At 50.9% G+C, this 21,865-nt stretch overlaps 2 protein-coding genes across 7 annotated transcripts in view; one reads left to right on the plus strand and one right to left on the minus strand.

Moving 5' to 3' along the window:
- ADCY7 (adenylate cyclase 7) overlaps positions 1–15,895 on the plus strand; it is a 51,928-nt gene extending 36,033 nt beyond the window's left edge. For 2 of the 4 annotated variants that reach the window (XM_032157310.2, XM_032157311.2), the window contains exons 11-26: positions 1,323–1,514; positions 1,888–1,922; positions 2,466–2,549; positions 2,739–2,811; positions 4,154–4,251; positions 5,719–5,803; positions 6,059–6,184; positions 6,948–7,046; positions 8,089–8,282; positions 9,053–9,146; positions 9,386–9,541; positions 10,237–10,383; positions 11,298–11,402; positions 11,632–11,746; positions 12,370–12,494; positions 12,715–15,895. In XM_032157310.2, the coding sequence (XP_032013201.1) occupies positions 1,323–1,514; positions 1,888–1,922; positions 2,466–2,549; positions 2,739–2,811; positions 4,154–4,251; positions 5,719–5,803; positions 6,059–6,184; positions 6,948–7,046; positions 8,089–8,282; positions 9,053–9,146; positions 9,386–9,541; positions 10,237–10,383; positions 11,298–11,402; positions 11,632–11,746; positions 12,370–12,494; positions 12,715–12,861 (1,875 nt within the window). In that variant the 3' untranslated portion in view covers positions 12,862–15,895. The remainder of the gene's footprint in view (positions 1–1,322; positions 1,515–1,887; positions 1,923–2,465; positions 2,550–2,738; positions 2,812–4,153; positions 4,252–5,718; positions 5,804–6,058; positions 6,185–6,947; positions 7,047–8,088; positions 8,283–9,052; positions 9,147–9,385; positions 9,542–10,236; positions 10,384–11,297; positions 11,403–11,631; positions 11,747–12,369; positions 12,495–12,714) is intronic. The other 2 variants (XR_009214202.1, XM_058440964.1) reach the window with 2 other exon arrangements.
- A 500-nt stretch (positions 15,896–16,395) lies between these two features.
- BRD7 (bromodomain containing 7) overlaps positions 16,396–21,865 on the minus strand; it is a 49,832-nt gene continuing 44,362 nt past the window's right edge. For 2 of the 3 annotated variants that reach the window (XM_032157313.2, XM_032157315.2), the window contains 6 exons: positions 20,888–20,999; positions 19,265–19,321; positions 17,958–18,072; positions 17,526–17,669; positions 17,167–17,310; positions 16,396–16,572 (listed from right to left, as the gene is read on the minus strand). In XM_032157313.2, the coding sequence (XP_032013204.1) occupies positions 16,517–16,572; positions 17,167–17,310; positions 17,526–17,669; positions 17,958–18,072; positions 19,265–19,321; positions 20,888–20,999 (628 nt within the window). In that variant the 3' untranslated portion in view covers positions 16,396–16,516. The remainder of the gene's footprint in view (positions 16,573–17,166; positions 17,311–17,525; positions 17,670–17,957; positions 18,073–19,264; positions 19,322–20,887; positions 21,000–21,865) is intronic. The other variant, XM_032157314.2, reaches the window with a different exon arrangement.

Raw genomic sequence — 21,865 nt, forward strand, 5'->3', positions numbered from 1 at the left:
CAGAACTGAGGAATCTAATTTTTGTTTCTGCTTTTTATTTGTTTCTCGGGGCTGGGGTGTCTGGATTCTCTGCTAAGTGCCAGTAACCTTGAACTTGAGTGGCTAGGTGCTGTGTAGGCAGAGTTGCCACAATGGAGGAGGGGACAGAGAGACGCGCCCACCCCCACCAGGTTGCTCACCACAGGGCCAGCGCGCTCTTGCTGCTCTGGGACACTCACCAAGGCTGAATTCCACATGGCTCCCGTGGCTAGGCAGATAGACGCAGCTAAGGGCTTAAAAATGTTTCTATCCCAAAAGGAGGTGAGAGGTTTCCAGGAAAGTTGCGCTGTGGCTTAGCGAGTGCTTGTAGCTGTGGAGGCTTGTCCATGGGGTGTTTGCGGGGCCCTTGGAGACAGAACTTCCGGAGGCAGAGGAATGTTTCAGGGGCTAAGGAGAGACTCAGCAGACCTGGAGCCGGCTTAAGCTCATCTCTGGTGGCCATGCGGGTCTTTCTCTTCCCTGTCCCTTTTCCAGTCCTGTCTGGCCACCCCAACTGGGGAAGGCCTCAGGCATGTGTTCTTGGATCGGGGTGGGGGGGGTCTCAGGTCTGTGGCATGAGTGGGGGCACGTAGGGCTGGCCGTGCATTCAGGGCCTGGCTGAGCTACTGAGCGTCCAGCGTGAGGCTGAGTCTCGCAGGCACATGGCAGGTGATGGCCCTGTGCCATCTGTGGTTGGGGGCCACACAAATGGAACTCCCTGGATCGCTGCCCTGGGGGTTGGCTGGCCTCTGGCTTGGCCATTTCTCGGGGTGGCTAGCACCCCTCTTCCTCCTGGCTGCTTCCCACAGGAAGGAGCGAGCGCGTGCCGGCCACACGTGGGAGGGCAGGGTAGGATGCCTGTGGCTTTCCCAGGCGCCTCCTGGGGAGGAGCTGATGGGTGCTCAGGCCCCAGGGACTCTCTGGTTCCAAGGAGCCTCAAGGGCAGTGGGGCCTTGGGCTTGGGACCCGAGCCCTGCCTCTCTCCCTGGGGAGGCAGAGCAGGGTATGGGGTTGGGTACAGTAGTGGGGTACCCACTAGCCTCTTCTCGGCCTGGGGCAGGGCCAGGGCACTGAGCTGGGACCCCATATGGCCTGGCCTCAGAGTGTACCAGGCTTTGGCTGGCCAGTCCCCAAGGGCAGCCGCTCTCCAAGGGGACTGCAGGTTGAGCAACTTCTTTGCTATTTATTTTTTCATGGGCTCAGGGTGGCGTCACACTTCAGGGAGAGCCGGATGGGGGTGGCGGCCCCTTCCTGGGCCGAGAGGGGAGGAGGTGGCACAGGCCCATGTCCATGTCTGCCCGCAGAGCCCGCAGCCACCCCCGCCCAGCCAACACCTCCCCAGGCCCAAGGGGGATGCGGCCCTGAAGATGCGGGCATCAGTGCGCATGACCCGATACCTCGAGTCCTGGGGGGCGGCACGGCCCTTTGCGCATCTCAACCACCGTGAGAGCGTGAGCAGTGGTGAGACCCCCGTCCCCAATGGGCGGAGGCCTAAGGTAGGTCCCCCTCCCGCCCAGAGAGCCAGGGATTGGGGCCCCAAGCCAGGGGCAGGAGAGTGAGTGCTGAAGATCTCCCGCCCCCTCAGCCTCACTGTCCCCATCTGTAAAATGGCCACAGCCTCTGCCCCACCTCCTGGGGCTGGAGAGGAAGCAAAGGCATTTGGAGAATACTCCAGGATGGCCAGGAACATCCCTGTCCTCCTTGATGCCTGGACCACGCTCAGCTATAGTCAGGATGTCTGTGGCTTGGACGACCCCGACACCTTGTCCTGTGTATCAAGTGCCGGAGGGGCTGAACCTGGCCCAGCAGTGGCCTTCGGGGCCCAGTGTTCTGGGGAATGACTGTATCCTTTCCTCCCTTCCCTTTCAGAGCATTCCCCAGCGCCACCGCCGGACCCCAGACAGGTGTGTGCCCTGCCCTCCTGGCCAAGTCCTGCTGCAGCCACCTCCTCCAAGCAGGCTGCCCTGACCAGCCTCTGTCTAGTGGGCAGCTCTGCAAGGCCCAGCCCAGGACCTCTGTGAAGTTGGCCAGGGCTTGGGTCAAAGCATTTCTAGGAACCAGAGTTTCCTGGCCCCTGGCCCTTCTACATGGCCACATGATGGAGCACCTGTTGTGTGGTGCCCTGGCGGGGTCAGTGGAGTCGGTGGAAGGGAAGAAGATGCCTGTGGGTGTCCTGGTCCCCATGCCAATCCCAGGGGTGTAGCCAAAGATGCCTTAGACTGGGGCTCGGGTCTGTCCTCTGCCTCTGGCTGGGCTGCTGGCCAGCTGGGCCATGCTGGGCAATGCTGGGTCCTCACTCGCCCTCTCTGGGCCTCAGTGGGACCCATCCATTCCTTCACCATCCCACCTGAGGTTCTGGGACCCCACTGGTGTCCACGTCCACACCCTCCTCTGGGAGAATTGGAGGTGGTCCCTGTGCTGATGCAGTTGTGGGTATCTGATTCCAGAAGCATGTCCCCCAAGGGGCGGTCGGAGGATGACTCGTACGATGATGAGATGCTGTCAGCCATCGAGGGGCTCAGCTCCACGAGGTGAGGTCTGAGACCTCTGCCCAACCCCCTCTCTTCTCCCCCTCGGATAGGGGTCCCCCATATGGGCAGGCCCATCTCATACCCCATGCCTGGTGGCCCAGCCTTGTTCCTTCCCCCTGCCTGTTGCCACCTCCCGAGGGAATGGACCCCTTCCCAGCCCCCATCTCACCGCAGCTGCCCCGCCCACAGGCCCTGCTGCTCCAAGTCCGATGACTTCTACACCTTCGGGTCCATCTTCCTGGAGAAGAGCTTTGAGCGCGAGGTGAGGGCCCCCAGCAGCCCCCTCCCCTCCCCCCGCAGAGGGACGGGGTCTCCAGGCCTGGGGTGGGGTGGGGGGCGCAGGTCATGGGGCAGCCTGCGTTCCCAAGACCAGCTAGGGGAGGGGCACTGAGAATGCACAGCTACTCCTGGGCGGAGGCAGGGGCGGAGCCAGTGCAGTGCCAGCTTGGCTCTCTCTCCTGTCGGCCTCATTCCATGACCCAAATGCACCATCAGAGATTTGCCTCCATGGGTCTGCAAGACTTTTGCTCCGTCCAGTGCCAAAGCCTTAGTAGATCCTGGCATGGATGCCTCAGGCTGACGGCACTGGCCTTGCAATGAGACGAGAACCCAAAGCTCAGTTATCAGTGTCTTGTCTTGCTGCTACGAGCTTTTTGTATTGATAATGACCATTTCTTTACTGAGCGCCTTCTGGGTTCTCGCAGCATCCTCGGCACCCACATTATATAATTTAACCATCACACGGCCAGCCCGGGGTGCTGCTATACCACTTCACAGAGAGGAAACTGGCTCCCGGAGGCTTCAGAGCCTGTCCCCAGCTTCAGGTGTGGCCCGTCAGAGAGGACAGTCCCGGCCCTTGGTGCTCAGGGGTACCCCTCTCCCTCCTCAGCCTGAGGAAATGGTGCCCAGAGTTCAAGTTTGGGGGTACTTCCTCTTGTGGGGCTCCCTGAGTTGGGGGCTTCCTAGGTGAGGTCACGAGGAAACCTGCTGGCCAAGTGACCTGGCAGGGTGTGGCTAGTGTGGCCAGGGCCGCCGAGCCTGCTTTCCTTCCCTGTAGCAGGAACCCTTCTGGAGCTGTGATCCTGCGATGGTGCCGGGGTGGAGGTGGGGGTGGAGGTGGGGGTGGGGATGGGAGTTGGGGGGCGGGATGGTCTCCCTACCTGCCAGCTTCTTGGTTTGAGGTGAGGACAGCCCCGGAAGCTCAGACTTGGCTCCTGTCCATGTACTTGGGGCCATGAGCTCTGCAGGGACCTTGGAAAGAGAGATGGGTGGCATAGGGGAGGGGAAGGCATTGTCTTCAAATAGGAAAAAGCTGAGAATGGAAACAGACGAAACTTACCAAGTGTAACATCACCTGGAACTGCAGGAGGGTGGGAGGGTTTTAATTATTTTAAAAATAGAGATGGGGTCTCACTGTGTTGCCCAGGCTGGTCTCAAACTTCTGGGCTCAAGTGATCCTCCTTCCTTGGCTCCCAAAGTGCTGGGATTACAAGCGTGAGCCACTGTCCCAGCAGGGAGGTGTTTTTTTAAAGCTGATTCACTAGAGGCAGGGTGGGCAAGTGGCACTGCAGGTGGCCACCCCTCACAGTCTCTGTTGCCCCCAGTACCGCCTGGCACCCATTCCCCGGGCCCGCCACGACTTTGCCTGCGCCAGCCTGATCTTCGTCTGCATCCTGCTCGTCCATGTCCTGCTCATGCCCAGGTCAGTTGCGGGGAGGGGTGTGGGGGTCCGGCCTGCTGGGATCCAGGCTGGAAGGTGACCGTGAACCTGCAAGGAGCTGTGTGATTTGGGCTGGAAGGGGTCGGCTGATGGGGTCCTAGCAACTGGACCAGGGGTTGTGGCTGCACACCTTGAGTTACCAACACTTCTTTTTTTTTTTTTTTTTTTTGAGACGGAGTCTCGCTCTGTCGCCCAGGCTGGAGTGCAGTGGCGTAATCTCGGCTCACTGCAAGCTCTGCCTCCCGGGTTCACGCCATTCTCCCGCCTCAGCCTCTCCGAGTAGCTGGGACTACAGGCGCCCGCCACCACGCTCGGCTAATTTTTTGTATTTTTAGTAGAGACAGGGTTTCACCGTGGTCTCGATCTCCTGACCTCGTGATCCACCCGCCTCGGCCTCCCAAAGTGCTGGGATTACAAGCGTGAGCCACCACTCCCGGCCAACACTTCTTTTTAATAGAATGTATGTTTTCTGCCACAGGCCTCCCTACTCCCTAACGTCTCTCTCCTCGGTCACCTGTCGTATGTGTGGCCTGCAGGCATTTTGGTTGACAGCCCTTGCCTTAGGTGTTTGGAGTGCTAGGAGGATAGACTCTGAAAACTATAGGCGCCATCCTTTCTCTCTTATATACAGGGAAATTGAGGCACAGAGGGTTAATGATTTATCCAAAAGTCACTGAGATTCATGCTTCTGGCTCTAGGGCCCTGCTGGTGGGGTATAGGGATGGGGGTGAAGTCGGAGGGAAGGGGGATCTAAGGTCAGCTACTTGGTGCTTTCTAGAAGAGTAGTTAGGCCAAAGCATCGACCAGGATTGTGGTTTTGGCTATGCTTAATAAAGACATAATAGGGAGGCTGCGCGTGGTGACTCACGCCAGTTATCCCAGCACTTTGGGAGGCTGAGGGGCGAATCACTCGAGGTCAGGGGTTTGAGACCAGCCTGGCCAACATGGTGAAACCCGTCTCTACCAAAAATATAAAAATTAGCTGGGTATAGTGGCTGGCGCCTGTAATCCCAGCTACTCGGGTGGCTGAGGCAGGAGAATGGTGTGAACCTGGGAGGCGGAGGTTGCAGTGAGCCGAGGTCATGCCACTGCACTCCAGCCTGGGCGACACAGCGAGACTCCATCTCAAAAAAAAAAAAAGAAGAAAGACATAATAGGGAATGTGTTTTTACAGTTTTTTCTGAGTCTAAAAGCTGCAGAGACATTGCTCATTTCTTATACACTTGGACCAAAAGGAGTGATATGGTCTTGACCTCAGTCTTCATGATCTAGCTGGGCCCTGTGTATTGCCCATGGGGCAGCTGGGCCACAGTTTTCACAGGTCCCCTTTGCTGTGGGCAGAATACCAGGTGGGGTGGGGACAGGTGGCTGTGAGCCGGAGGATTGATGGGGGCAGTGGTTCTGGGGAGAAGGCCCTAGGCAGAACTGAGGTTCTTCCCTCCTCTCCAGGACGGCGGCACTGGGTGTGTCCTTCGGGCTGGTGGCCTGTGTACTGGGGCTGGTGCTGGGCCTGTGCTTTGCCACCAAGTTCTCGGTAAGTGGGGAGGTCTGGCCCCGCGGGCCCTCCCTCCCTGCCTGGGGACACCTGCCTAGGAGCCCTCCCTGGTGAGCTTGGCCGGGCTGAGCCCCTGCTCTGGTCAAGGTTGGGTGCCCATCTCTCCTGCCTCGGGGACAATTTCCTGAGTGCCCTGGAGGCTTCTCCCGAGGGTACCCCTCCCCAGGCTGCCAGCGACCAGCCCTCCTTGCCCAGGCTGTTTGCTCTGGGTGACTTGACCCTGTTACCCCACAGAGGTGCTGCCCAGCCCAGGGGATGCTCTGCACTATCTCTGAGAGGGTGGAGACGCAGCCCCTGCTGAGGCTGACCCTGGCCGTCCTGACCATTGGCAGCCTGCTCACTGTGGCCATCATCAACCTGGTGGGTGCTGGGGTGGGGAGGCAGGCCTCCTGGGTAGAGGGAGACCTCCAGATTTGGGACGCTTACAATGTGGCCTTAAAAGCTGCCTCTGGTTGACCTCTCCCCCCGAGCTCAGCAGGTGGATGTGGGGGGTTCCCCTTTGCAGACTCAGGGCTCCTCAGCTTTGGGTTTTCAAATGAGGACTTTGGGGGCCCAGAGAGCTTGTGTGGGCAGCCCTAGGAGGATGTGATGCCTTGAGCCACCACATCCTGACACCTCATTCATTCTTCATGGCCCTTCTGAGACTCAGTTTCCCCTCTCGGGGATGCACCCTTGCTCCTCTGGTGGTGCTCAGAGGCTCAGTGCTGCAGAAAGCAGCCTGCGGGACACTTGTCCACCTCCCTCCCAGATCCTGCATCCCAGGCTAGGGCCTCTCCCTCACCTCTCTGGCCCGGACCCTGGGTTTTTGGAATGTGTTCCTGTGACCACCTCCCTCAGGGTCACCTGGGGAGGTTGAAAATGTTGGTCCCAGCCCCTCCCCCTGGCCGCTGCCGCTCTGGGGGTGACTGCGCCCTCATCTCCTAGCCCCTCTGCCCTCTGAACCTGACGGCTGCTGTGGGGAGTTGGCACGGGCGGCTTGAGCCGTGCTCAGAGCTGAGCCCAATGTGAAACCTCAGGCTGCTGTGATACTCATGGTTGCCTGGGGCCCACCTTGCATGGCTTGGGCAGGTTCCAGTGTTCCTGTCCCTGGACTAACTCTGATGGGGACCTGTCTCCTCTACAGCCCCTGATGCCTTTCCCAGTCCCAGAGCTGCCTGTTGGCAATGAGACAGGCCTACCAGCCGCAAGCAGCAAGACAAGAGCTCTGTGCGAGCCCCTCCCGGTGAGTTCGCCGGGCCCGGCTCCGTGGCCTCATTCAGAGTGGGGCTGCTGCTGCCAGAGGTTTAGTTTGGACCCTCAAAGCATGGGTGCTGACCCCTGAGAGCACAGCATGTGGGAGGCTGAGACCAGCCTCTCCTGCAGAGCTGGGAAAGCAGGGCCCCATGGGCCCAGCCGGCCTCTGGCTCAAGGGAGTGAGGAGTCCCGGCCTTGGCGGGCTTGGTCTAGGCTGTGTGAGTGGGCAGGGAGTGAGGGGAGCATCTGGCCTTGTGGGGGTCTCCGGTCAGGGCACTTCCTGACAGGCCTGTCGCTGTTTTATACAGGAGTATGTGCAGCTCAGGGAGGGGCTTCATTAGGTGGTGGCACCAGGGCAGGCCCAGACAGGCTGATGGCAGAGGCCAAGGTCTCTGCCTGGAGGGCCTTGCAGACAGCAGACTCCGCAGCTTCAGAGGCTGGCAGTGCAGTGAGCTGGGCTCTAAAGGGCAGAAAGTTTCTGGGACAAGGGACAGTGTGGGAAAAAGCCGAGGCGTGTGTTGGGAGCAGTGGGGTTTTGGGCGGGTTGTCTCCTGGAGAGCGAGTGGGGAGAACTGGGAGATGGAGCCAGGGGCAGGCTTGATCCAGATTGGGAGGTGCAGGAATGCCGAGGTGAAGAGCGTGGTCTTTATTCTGGGGGCTGGGGAGCCACAGCACAATCTTGAGCAGGGCAGAGGTCCTTTGGAAGGGTAAGCTCACAAAAACTCAGGGAGGCAGCTTGGATGCATGCACGCTCCGGCCTTGACCTTGACCGTGGTCTGTTGTATCCACAGCACCTGCATACTATGTTTTTTCCCGTTTAAATGAGCTCACTTCATAAGAAATAAAATTACAGTGGAAACAACAAAACACTGGACACTCTTAGGTCTCATTGTTTTTTGTTGAGAAGGGAGGTGATAAGGCAAGAGCGTGATGCTGAGGTGCGGGACGTGGGGCTCTGGGGTATGTGCTGGGCTGGTGGCGAGAGTAGGTGGTGGGGTGGCCCTGTCCTGAGTGACACCCTGCCCCCTCAGTACTACACCTGCAGCTGTGTCCTGGGCTTCATCGCCTGCTCCGTCTTCCTGAGGATGAGCCTGGAGCCAAAGGTTGTGCTGCTGACAGTGGCCCTGGTGGCCTACCTGGTGCTCTTCAACCTCTCCCCATGCTGGCAGTGGGACTGCTGTGGCCAAGGCCTGGGCAACCTCACCGAGCCCAACGGCACCACCAGGTGGGGCCCCACCCATCCCCATCCCCATGGTGGCCTGTTCATCTGGTGCCTGCTCGCACCAAGGGGCTTCTGTGTTCATGGGGAGTGGGCACCTTGCAGGGCGGGGCTGGCAGATGGTCTCCAGCGCTCAGAGCCGAGGAATTCGATTCACTGGCAGGTTCTTTAGGAAGTCCCTGGTCTGACAGAGGCCACCGGGTCATCCTCTTTCCAGGCCAGTCTAGTGGTGGGGAGGGAAGGAGGCTGCAGCTCTAGCTCTGTGCCTCTCAGGGCCACATCCTGGGTCTCGAGTTCTGGAAGGAGCAGTTGCTTCCATCTCTTCCTGGACAGGTGGTGATACCTGAGGCGCTGGCAGGGCTGGGGTGTGTGGTTCTAGGGGTTGTGGGTCCCAAGTGGATTAAGGAGTGGACCTGGCCCGCCTAAACAAAAAAGCTGGAAGCCTGGGACCCAGGACAGAATCTGCTCCTGTGGGTCTGCCCCACACCTGCAAAATCCTTATGCCACCCATCCACCCCACCCCACCTGCCACTGACCCTGGCTCACCAGGAGCTCTGGGCTCCCTTCAGGCCCTCATCACAGCTGATTCTGGTCATTCAGGGGTGAGATCAGAGGTGTTTCCCACAAGGGCTCCCCTACCTCCCTGCCCACCTCTCCCCTCCCCACTTTAGAATCAATTTCCCCTTCCCCTGGGTGTGTGTGGCACCTGGAGAGCATGACTCAGTGGGTTGGGGTGGTGAGTGCTGGGAGTGACTTGGGCCTCCCTTCGCATTCAGCGGCACCGCTAGCTGCTCCTGGAAGGACCTGAAGACCATGACCAATTTCTACCTGGTCCTGTTCTACATCACCCTGCTCACACTCTCCAGACAGGTATGGCGGCTGGCCCCCCCACCCAAGCTCTGCCTGTTTTTCCTCACCTCCATCTGGAGATGGGGTGGGGTGGGCTCACGTGGAGTAGCAGAAAAGACCAGAGTCCTGCCAGGAAAGCACTGGTCCCCTGGCCAGAGGCTCCAAGGACGCCAGGGACAGACAGACCTGGCTAGGAGATGCACAGCAGCACGGCCCCCGTTCGCCTGCGGACGGGGCGCTTATGTTTCCGCCATTTGCAGATTGACTATTACTGCCGCTTGGACTGCCTATGGAAGAAGAAGTTCAAGAAGGAGCACGAGGAGTTTGAGACCATGGAGAACGTGAACCGCCTTCTTCTGGAGAACGTCCTGCCAGCCCACGTGGCCGCCCACTTTATCGGTGACAAGTTAAACGAGGTGTGCTGAGAAGGGGCTGGGGCGGGGGCAGGGAGGCTGAGGGTCCAGGCACCGTCTGTAGGGTGAAGGTGTGGAGCTGGAGTGCATGCCGAGCTTGGCTTCCTCAGGTCTTGGCCTCACTGGGATGCCCAGGAGACAATGTATGGGATCAGCTGTGAGAGTATGGGCCTGGAGTCAGGGTCCTGGGCTCAACTGTGGTCATGGACAACGCAACTTGCTTTCCCAGGCCTTGGTCTTCACCTCTGTAAAATGGGCTGACAGCACTTCCCCACAGGCTTGTGGCGAGGATGAAATGTGTGTTCAGGGGTTTGTGATTCTGCATTGATGAAAATGTCTATACTTCTACCAGTTATGTGTAGCAAGTTTTCTAGATAGGAAACGGAGGCCCAGTGAGAACAAAGACCTCCCAACTGTTACCCTCCACTACTGCAGAGGTTCTCACCCCATGTGTACATGGAAACACCCATGGTGCTTCTGTGAGCAAAAAACCAACCTGAGTCTGACCCTCCCTGGCCACCCGATTCTTAATCACCCAGTTAACAGCTGCCAGATGAACCTCATGCAACCCGCTCCCCTCCCCACTCCCCGAAAGCTGGGCTGGGCAGTTCAGTGCCATCTGCTCCAGAGGCCTTGCCACTCTTCCCCTGTCCCCTCAAGAGGTGAAGTGGTGTAAGGTCCGGTTTCTTCCCATCCAGGACTGGTACCATCAGTCCTATGACTGCGTCTGTGTCATGTTTGCCTCCGTGCCGGACTTCAAAGTGTTCTACACGGAGTGCGATGTCAACAAAGAAGGGCTGGAGTGCCTGCGCCTGCTCAATGAGATCATTGCCGACTTTGACGAGGTACAGCCTCTAGCCCAGCCTTGCGCAGCAGCCCCCACCCATGCTGGGGAGGGAAGGGCGGTGGCACCTGCCATCCTAAAACCCAATTTAAAAATGTGACACAGGGCTGGGCAAGGTGGTCTATAATCCCAGCACTTTGGGAGGCCAAGGTGGGTGGATCACTTGAGGCTAGGAGTTCGAGACTAGCCTGGCCAACATGGCGAAACCCTGTCTCTACTGAAAATACAAAAAATTAGCTGGGCTTGGTGGTGCATGCCTGTAATCCCAGCTACTTGGGAGGCTGAGGCAGGAGAACTGCTTGAACCTGGGAGGCGGCTGCAGTGAGCTGGGATCACGCCACTGCACTACAGCCTGGGCAACAGTACACAACTCTGTCTCAAAAAAACAAAACAAAACAAAAAAAACAGGACATGGCCCGCCTGGGGGGAACATACATTACACAGAATACAAAGGTATAAATTTCTTTCTCATTCTGTTTTATGCAGCAAATATTTCGTTGGCATCTTCTCTGTGATGGGCAGCTTGCTAAGATTAGACTCAGGCCCCTTAGCTTCATTTCCAACTAAGCCCACGCTATCAACCAAGACAGAGGAAATCAGTTTGAATTGAATTCCTTGCTGGAGACAAAGAATCTACATTCCTGTATAGATAATGCTGTGTTTGCTCTGTGCAGACACAGATGGAAGGGAAGAGGGAGACAGTGTGGGGACGGAGACAACAGGAAGAGCAGGAGCCGCCAAGGGCCATGTCCTCACCATGCTTAGTCATGCGCTCAGCTGGCAGGGCAGCCATGAGACGTGTGTGCGAGAGGCAGCGATGGGTGGAGGGAACCCCACACCCTTCCTGAGGAGCGGGGGCAGCCTGGCTGCGGCTATGGAGTGGCGGCTGCTTCACCACTTCCTTCTCGCCTGCAGCTCCTACTGAAGCCCAAGTTCAGCGGCGTGGAGAAGATCAAGACCATTGGCAGCACGTACATGGCAGCTGCAGGGCTCAGCATCGCCTCAGGGCATGAGAACCAGGTACTCAAGCCCAAGAGGGGAAATTCAGCTGACTGTCCTTGCTTAAAGGTGACCTGTCACCTTACCTAAAGGGTGTGTTCTTATCCCGTCCTGGGAGAGGGGCATAGGTGCTTGTAGGGCTCATTCAGGATTTTAGTGGTGGTGATCCTCAACAAGAGTGGCGCACCGGGGCCCACTAGGTCTGGGGGCTCTGGAGATGCAAGGATCTGACCCACAGCCTGTCCCGCAGGAGCTGGAGCGGCAGCATGCCCACATTGGTGTCATGGTGGAGTTCAGCATCGCCCTGATGAGTAAGCTGGATGGCATCAACAGGCACTCCTTCAACTCCTTCCGCCTCCGCGTCGGTGAGCCCGGGCGGTGGTGGTGGGGGCGGGTGGGGAGCCCCTGCCTCTAGGCCAGTCCACCCAGTCTGTGCGGCACAGCTGCACCTCGCCATCTATTACGAAAGGTTTTAGAAATCCCTCTGATCTGACAAGCTCAGCAGTTGGACAATTATTCTGACGTTTTATATAAGCATATAGTTAGCATATAGTTACCATTGAGAGTTTTAATAATATGTAACTACAGAAAACGGAGAACCAAAATTATTGTCTGTAAACAGGTGACCTTAAAATATAGAGAAGGAAGCAAAGTTACTAAACCTAAATAGTTGCGGGCCTGCGCTCAAAGCCAGGCCTTTGTTAATACTTTTAACAAAGTATTCTTTGTTAAAAGGGAGATTAGCAGATACAAGTGTTAACATCAAACCCAGACTTCTGGCTTCTGAGTCTGAAAAAGAGCTGGCCGGGGAATGCCCTCCTCACACCCCAAGCCCAACTGCATCACAGTGACTCTGGGCAACAACCCAGCCTTCACTCTAGTTTTGTCCCCGCGTCCTGTGCTGGGGTATGGGTTCTATGGCCTCCCCTAAGGGCAGAAGCCTGAGGCTTTGCCTGCACGCTTGGGTAACTGTAAACATCGTCTTCAGGCATAAACCATGGGCCTGTGATTGCTGGAGTGATTGGGGCCCGAAAACCTCAGTATGACATCTGGGGAAACACAGTCAATGTGGCCAGCCGAATGGAGAGCACTGGAGAACTTGGGAAAATCCAGGTAAAGACCCACGGGGGAAGCAGGTGACTAAGGTGAAAAGATCTTCCCCAGAGGTGAGGGGACCTGGGCTTAAGAGCTGCTGTCTCACCCAGCAGCCATGGTTCTAGCTATCACACTCTCCAGGGAAAGTGGACGGCGTGCCTGGGCAGTCTCCATCTGTCCCTACCACGACAGGTGTTCTTCCTGCCTCTGAAGACAACAGGTCTCTCTTCCTTTTCAGGTTACCGAGGAGACCTGCACCATCCTCCAGGGCCTTGGGTACTCCTGTGAATGCCGTGGCCTGATCAATGTCAAAGGCAAAGGCGAGCTGAGGACTTACTTTGTCTGTACGGACACTGCCAAGTTTCAGGGGCTGGGGCTGAACTGAGGGCTCCTGCTGGATTCGGAAAAGGCAGGGAAGCCAATACTCCTTCCCTGAAGCAAGCCCAGGAGAAGACTCCGCCCCACGCCAATCCCAAAGGCACGCAGATGGCTGTGCATGTTGGCTTCTTTGGACCTGCACTGGAGGATTTCTCAGACACATGCACCAGATTCTGGCTCGAAGCAGCCACTGAGCCATAATGCGCAGGGGAGGCCAGATTCTCTGTGCCTGGTCTGTAACAGTTTCCAGGGCAGCTGGAGAATGTTCACTGGTTCAGGGCTGACTTTGAGATCTTTGTTCCCTGAGGTGCTATGGAGGCAACTTTAGCACATAATGAAAACAGATGCCCACCTCAGTGGCCTGTGGGCATGCACAAGTGAGGTCTGTTTTTCTAGACACCAAGGGGGAGTAAGCTGAGCTGTGTAGCACGGATTGGAGACTCCCTCTCCCTGGTGGGCCGGGCAATGACAGCATTTCTCACAGAGGCATTCTGGTAAATGAAGCTGAAAGGGGTGTTTTACATCTGTAAACGGTTTCAAACAGTAGAGAGAAAAACACCATAATTAACAGTTACTTTTTGCCTTGTCTGGTGTTTGTTTTAAATGAATACATTAATGGGGTTTTTATCCTTTTGAATGACTTTTTAGACACTAGACAGACATAAATCTCTTCCCTCCAGTGTATGCTCTGCCTTTTTAACCACTGACATGTAAGGAGGACTACTGTCTAGCGTCAGCTGGCTGTGGGGATACAGTCCTGAGGAATGAGGAATGTGGTCACAGCAAGAAGGCAGGGAGCAGCGGAGCCTTGCCTTTGAATGAGGCAGCTCGTGAGGCAAGCATTCTGGAGAGAGGTGCTTTGAAAGTAAGGGTGCGGCCTTTCAGCTCTTCCTTGATTACTCACACATCTTTGCATTCTCCCCTGCCATCCTTCAACTGTATCTTACTTTTCTTACTGGAAAGGAATGGAGTCTGTTTAGAGATAACTTGAACAACCTGTGAATGCCATCTCTTCTTTCTTTTAGTCTTCACAGCTAACTCTGGAGAGCTTCAAAACTAGAAGGATCTACTCGGCATGGGTGCGTGCAGAGGCTCCTGGATCTGGGAAGCCCGCCCCCTCACAAATGCTGAGCTGTTCTTGCTCTGAAACTGCATGAGTCAAGGCAAATGCAAAAAGCCAGGTTTTGGGGATGTGTCTTACTGTGCTTCAACTTCCCAAGGAATTGAAGGTCAACCTAACTGTAACAGGGTGAGAAATGACCAAACTACCCGTGCCTTTTTCTAAGTGGACTTCATAACCAGAAGACTTGACTTAACCAATCAGTGGCCTCATCACCACAGCATCGCCAGGATTTCTAATGCACTCAGTTTCCCTACATAGCAGGGATTCTTAGCTAGGTGTCACCATGAACCCCGTGAAGTTCTACACAAAGTCTTACATACAGGAGCCTTTACAAGATTATACAGGGTTGCAGATTGGGTGACTGACCAGACTTGTTGGGATCCTGGGATGAGGTGCCCCCCTGGCTGCAAATTAAGAGTACAGCTAAGTGCGGGGGTGGCAGTGGAGGGGACGAAAATTAAACCTGCCTGCCTGTGCTGTGTCATGTGCGGCTTTATCAGCCGAGGAAGGGCAGGTGTATTCTAATTTGCACACAGGTGCTGGGTAGACTAGTGGCAGCTCTGATGTGCTGCACATAACTGGAATCAGTATGAATAGAAGAACTTGCTGTATAAAGGAATTTCATGGCAGCAATGCTGGTAAGGGCAATTAGCCTCACTTAAGTTGCCTTTTTTACACAACAACTTTTTACATGAAGGGCTGGTTTCACATGAATACTATACTGAAATCTGTGCTCTCAAGATCTAGCAGTGACCAGGGCTGCCTGGCAGGGGCTCTCCTGGCAAGTCAGGAAGGTTTCTTTTGCTAATATAACATGGAAACACATCAGTGCACTGGGCCTCTCTGAGGTCAGCATATTTGTACTCTTGCAATATTTAAGTTGTTTTTTTCTTCAGTAACAGAAACCCCAGTTGGGAGTTGTTTAACAAATAACTGATTACCACTCATGCATTTTTTATTTCCAATTAAAGCACTGTGCTGTGCTCAGATAATAATAGTTTGTAAGTTTTTAGTTTTCAGTGTTCAGGTTATAGAAGATAACTGACCATAAAAATTACCTGCAGGTATTTTCTTTTTATGAACTTGTTTTTAAATACCAAGTAATTTCTTTACTGGTGTCATTTTGTTTTATGACAGAAACAAGTATCTAACAAAGTGACCTTCTCCATGGCTCAAGGACTTCCTTACAATTTCTCCTGAGTTAACTGGTGAAAATAATACCTGAAGTTTTCTGGCTTATTGAGGAAATTTCCTAACAGAAGAGAAGATCATTAACCACTGTATACTTTGTGTATGTAATAAGTCAGTGTAAAGAAATATGATTTGAGGTGGTGCATGCAAGTAACTAGGGTTTATTCTATATAATGAATATTTATAGATCTGTAACATTTGTTTCAAAATGCTGCTTCATTTTTATAAAATACCAGTGTTTAGCTGCTTTTTATACATTAAATTAGCAATTTGAAAAACTCAAATATCTGAAGGTATTTTAAATTTAAGTATTTTCTTAGTCCTCAGGAACTCCCTAGAGATTAAAAGTAGACTCTAAAACAACTTGAAAATTCGACTCTTTTAGCATAAGATTTTAAGTCTTTTGCGGGAATTAATTTTCCTTTACCCTACTTGTTCTTCCTAAATACTAATTTTCAAAGTCAGGAAAATGGAAATCAAATGGCCTCCTGCCTGGGTGATTTATAGAAGGATTGTATAAGGGCCTTCAAACTTAATTTGTTCACTGAACAAGGCTATCATCTCCATCCTGATTTTTTTCCCTTGTGTATAACAGGTTCTATACAGATTCAGGAAAATCACCATTTATCTCAGCTTGCTGATAAAAGGGGGCCATGAATCTTGTGGTCTCCTACTTAGAGTTCAACTGCTTGGGTACTTGACCTTTGTATTTCAGATAAACAGTAAATAGAAATGTCACCTTTTGGTAATCTGGTAATTCCCTGATGTATTCAAGGATGACTTAGTTTATCATCTTATTTGGCTTATTACTTTGCTATAGTACTAAGTAACTCTTCAAAAAAATGGAAAAAAACCAAAAAAGAACACTAGCCATGTGACAGTGCTATAAAACTCCCAGTGTGCTTTTGTCAGGGGTGGGTGGGAGGTGCCTAATTACCCATACAAGGGCATCATTCCCACTGGGTATGCAGGGGCAGAACCACAGTAGTAAATTCTAAAATTATTTCAAGTATGTTCATATAACGGAAAATCTCACTGGATGGGGCCGTTTTAAGAACGTTTCTTAGTGATGGTCCCGTCTGTGGGACATAAGGAAGAAGCATGGGCGGGCACTATTTTGAAAGAATGCTGCGCAGGTATGGCAACAGCCCCAAGCACATTCCTTCCTCACGAGTCCCAGGTCCAGCTTTATTACCTAATACAAGTCCAACCTCTGGAACATTCAAATTCACTGTTCCAAAGTTTAATTAAAAACACAATTTACAAATATTTAATATCTTCTGAAAAGCATTTCTAAGTTAAGAATGAAAAAGTATGTACATAATATATAATCAAATACCAGGCGGCCTCAACTTCCACCAGGTCCACACTCAGCAACATCCGTCTTTTTAGGTTCTTCAGTGTCTGAAAGAAAAAGACATCACTTAATTCAACATTGTTTTTACCTTTTAATTAAAAAGGGGACAGGAAGGTCAAGCTGCCATCTAGAAGCGTAACTGCTGAGAACCCTTCTTTACCACATCCAAGGCTGAAGACTAGGCGCATTATCAGGCTATCATTGTGGCTCTTCTGCACACAGGAAATCTTTATTAATTCTTTAGACAAGATAAAAAGAAAACTAAGAGGAGTTTTATACATTAAAAAGAGACAAATGTTCCTTTTACAGTTGACTCTTCTTATCCATGGGTTCCACATCTGCAGATTCAACCAACTGCCAATCAAAAATATTTGGGGAAAAAACCCAATTAAAAAAATACGACAATCTATTAATTACATTCTATGAAGTATATAAGTAGAGATGATTTAAAGTATACTGGAGGTTGCGTGTAGGGTATAGGCAAATACATTTTATGTTAGGGACTTGAGCATCTACAGATTTTGGTATCTTTGTGGGGTAGATACCAAATCCGGGGTCCTGAAACCAATCTCGGGCAGACACTGAGGGATGACTGTAGTCACCGCAGCTTTCTGCTTTCCCAGAGAAGATAGGGCACGTACCTTCTGTCAAATCCACAAAGTTGTTTTCCATGACGGGGGAAGGAATGGAAATCCCCATTGCTTTTCGAACTCCATACGTGCTTACGATATCACCTGGAGTTACTTGCTGTGCAAGTTCTTTAAGATTATTGGTCACTTGTTCAGCTAAAAAGAAAAACAAAGATAGTTCCAGATACTGAAGCATGGTTCCTTTAGATAGAGGCATCCCAAAGAACAGCAAATGTACAAACGCAAAACAAACAAAAAACTGTCCCTGGCATTCACATCAGCATTACTCTATAGTGGCATCACCACTATACTCAAGAAGTTTTTTCTTTGAAGCATCCTGTGACTCTCCTCTAATGGGAGGCAAAACATACCAAGATGCATTTCTCTGTATGAGGGACCCAAGAGACAGATCATGTTGGGAGGGGGTCTGGTGCTCAAACGTTCATTCTGGGCTTCCTGGAGTTCCCTGAGCAATCTGGTGGTCTCGTCAAGTTTCTTCTGGAATATTTCAGCTTCTGTGTGGGTAAGAAAAAGAACACACTGAAGAAAACAGACACACTTGTGTTTGATCTTGTGTAGTAAACCGAATCCTAGGCTCTAGGGCTTTGCTAATTATTGGTTAGCCTTCTCCCTTCAAGAGTAATCCGCTTGAAATGAAATCAACACGCCATACCCATTCATTTAACGTGGTAAGCCAAGATCTTCCTGTGGTGAATGGCTATGTTAATCTGTACTTATGAGACATGAAATCTTGACTGCCTACATCATGCAGTGTTTCAATCAAACCCTCTGGAGACACTCACCTTCAGAGTCAAAAACTTCAACTGGAACGCCAAAATTTGTTACTGCTTTCAGCGCTATGAGCCTGTCTTGAGTATTGGAGTCCAAACGCCCTGGTGGCTCTACTTCTGTAATCTGCTTCAAAAGGAAAAACAGGCAATTACTGGAGCTTGCTAAGCCACAGCAGTGCTAACTAGAAATTACTAAGACGGCATGTATTTACAGGCAAAGTTATTCTACCTATTTACTATGGAGTCCTAATTTTGATGCTTACAGAAAATAAATTTCCAGAACACCCTTTTAAAATGCTATTCCCAAATCTTGGCAAAAACAGGTATTCAATAAATCCATACTTCTGTGAAATGTAATGATGTATGTTATACAATTTGTATTTTGTTTAGTATGGCAACTATTCTGAAGATGAACTAATGACAGCCTTGTTGTTGCTTAAACTGTGAAGAGCTTTCGGTGATGACAATGCCTTGTGTTTTCGAGATTCAAAGACTATTTCAGTCCATCTAGTCTGTATACTTGCATTCCTATTGATACACTTCCTGGGTCTTCTCCAGGCCTCCAAACTAGGCTGTCAGTATTGCATGAGAGAAACAAAATCTTAAAAAGGATGGAGTTGGCCCAGTGCAGTGGCTCACGCCTGTAATCCCAGGACTTTGGGAGGCCAAGGTGGGCGGATCACCTGATGTTAGGAGTTCGAAACCAGCCTGGCCAACATAGTGAAACTCTGTCTCTACTAAAAATACAAAAAAAAAATTTAGCTGGGCGTGATGGCATGCACCTACAATCACAGCTACTTGGGAGGCTGAGGCAAGAGAACTGCTTGAACCCACCCAGGAGGCGGAGGTTGTAGTGAGCTGAGATCGTGCCACTGCACTCCAGCCTGGGCAACAGAGACGGACTCCATCTCAAAAAAAAAAAAAAAAAAAAAAAAAAGATGCAGTTTTTATTTTCAGAATCATTAAGATTCAAGAGTTTCCATAACCTCAACATTGCTTTTTAGGAATAGATCAACCCAGATATTAAGCAACCAAAAGCTAATGGTTCCATTTATACTATGGTATGGCTCTCCAACTCCAACTCCATTGATCCACCTGATTTCTACCTACATACGGGCTAAAAACTTGTGGTGGAGAAACTGTATAACTGTGCAACTTGGCACTGATGTGCACTTATGGTTTGCCATTTCAGCTAGGCCCTCACAACTCTACTCACTAACCTTTTTACTTCTTACCCAATGGGCCTTCCCATTCTCAAGACTTCTTCCTCCCCTTATTTTCCATTTAAATATTTCTTGTAAAGTGTAAAATAAAATCACCTCCATTTCTTTTGCTGTGTCAAGTGTCCTAGTATGGCCTTCATCTTCAGGCAGTGACTATAAGGATGAAGAAAAACAGCTTTTTAGGAAAACACATGAAGGCAAATATCAAGGAAAAGAGAAAACTGTCAGGAGTTTCTTGGCAAGAGAAAATGAATACAAATATGGACTACTGGAATATAATTTTTCAGGCCAAAATGACTAAATATAATTATTAGCATTTTGAGAGGATTCTGTGAGCTGGGGTACTTATTACTGGTGATGTTATTTCCATGCCTGATCAAAAGCTATATACATGTTTAATTAAGAAGGTATTTGGTAAATAACTTATAAATATGTAAATAAATGGTATCTGTTTTTATCAGAAAAATCCCTGACAAGGAGAAGACAGGAAGGAGTTCTAGGGATTACTGTGCATGAACACAGCAATATTCTCAGACAGCAGAGGATTACTGTAAAATAACCAAATGCTACAGAGAATGTGAAAGCTTTCCAATCTTGCTCTTCAGAGATAATACACCCAGGAACAAGAGACAAATACATCATGGACCTCAATCAATGATGTCATCTTTCTTTGAGAGGTTCTGTTGTGAGTTATTTAACCAATTCCCAATTTCTAAAAATTATAAACAATGTATCCTTATATGTAACTTTTGTATTTTTTCTAGAATAAATTCTGAGAAGACGAACTGCTATACTGAAGGACGGAGACACTTGACATTTTGAAACACATTGCCATATTCACCAAATGAAAAATATTCAATTTTCGTTAGACTATTAATTCATTCAGATTAATTGATGAGAAGGATATGGTAAAAAATATGTATTTTTTAAACTGATGTAAAATTTCATTTTTTTAGGTCATGTGATGAAAGCGGTCCAAGTGTGGATATTTTACAGCAGTCATCGTTGAGCCTGACCGAGGCACTAACCTCAGCTCTGCTGACAGGTCACCCAGCAACCATATGTGCAGTTGTGAGCAGGGTACCAGGCACTGCAGTCGCACCTCACCATTAAGAGTTAGACCTCCAAGAGACACAGGGTTCCTATAACTATTGTGACAGGAACATTCTGGGATCAACTCTCTTCTGTATCAGTAGGAACATTTTCTGGTACTAATCCTTGAGCCAAAACTCTGAATGATTCCAGATTACGAACTATCTCCAACTGAACTAGAGATAGCTTACAAGTCCGTGTTAATAAAATAGCAATGAGGAAGCTTTTTACTTTTTAACTTGAGGTTCCTCCTGATGTGCTATTACTGCTTAAGGAAAAGCCATTCCCTATCATTTTAGCCAACTTAGTTTCAGGCCAGTGAGCAAAACTTCCCTTTTTTGTTAGAGGACACAACGCCCACTGACTTCTGAGTTGTAAACCCCATTTTTGAGTCCTACATTCCCAAGATGAGGAGATAAGGATAACGCTCAGGCCCTCACAGATCCTGGTAGCTAAGTTACTCCTTTCCGTTCATTGTCCACTCGTGGCCTCCAGCCGGGCTGGGCTGTCTTTCAGGGCCATGGAGTTCAGCTGTCATACTGGTTAATCCCATGGTTTCATTATACTGAATGACTAATGCTTGAGAGTTGATAATAAATTACCCTGTTTCGTTAGCAGCGTTCTTACCATCTCCATCTCTTGTAGGGTCCTGGAATGCCCTCCTTTTGTTAAAACATCCAGTAAACTATCTGCCATGACATACGGATAATCTTGGCACGTGGCCAAAAACTCATGGATGCTGCAAGAGACAGTTAGGAAAGTCTCACATAAATCACCTCCACTGGCTTTATCCTCCCATCAGAGCCAACTGTTTCCATTAGATGCCCTCAGTTATACATCATGACATCAAATTTCTGCCTAGACACAACACGGTATCTACATATTAATTAGCAATAACATTATCATGAGATAATTAATATGAAGAACAGTAAAAATAAAACGTTCCAAAGAAAAATGAGACCTCAGTGACGGGTGCAGGCTCAGTCCCTGGATTTTCTGCTCCCCGCCCCTTCACTTCCTGTCTGCAGTGATCACCCTCACCTCAGGACTTTCATATGGGATCAAAAAACTCTCAAAAGTTACACCTCCAGTTTGGACCACACCCTTTGGTGCTCCACATGGAAGTCTAACAGACATCTCAAGCTTAAAATATCCAAAATTGAAATGCTAGATCTTCCCCCCAAGTAATGTTCCAAAGTTTCCCCCTTCTCAGTAAATAGCAACTGTAGCCTTCCAGGCTCAGTGTGCAAACCCTGGAGTCAGCCTCGACATCTCTCTCTCACATCCCACTTCAATCAGTAAAGAAATCCTACTGACTGATGACTGAGCCCTTCTCAGAACCTCACCTGCTACTCCCCCGGCCCATTTCTCATCTCCCTACTTCTGCCCTTGCCTCTCTACAGTCTATTCTCCAAAAGTAGCCAGGGTGATCCTTTAAACATCATAATCTGGACTGGGTCACTCTTCTGCTCGCAATCCACCAGTAGTTTCCATCTCACTGAGAATGAAATTCCAAGTGCTTATAAAGACCCACTCTCATCAACGCCCTCCCTGGCCATGTGCCTGCACTCTTCTGCTTCTTCCTGCTGTTCCTCAAATATGTTG

This window comes from Hylobates moloch, unplaced genomic scaffold (genome assembly GCF_009828535.3).
Source record: "Hylobates moloch isolate HMO894 unplaced genomic scaffold, HMol_V3 SCAFFOLD_6, whole genome shotgun sequence".
NCBI lineage: Eukaryota > Metazoa > Chordata > Mammalia > Primates > Hylobatidae > Hylobates > Hylobates moloch.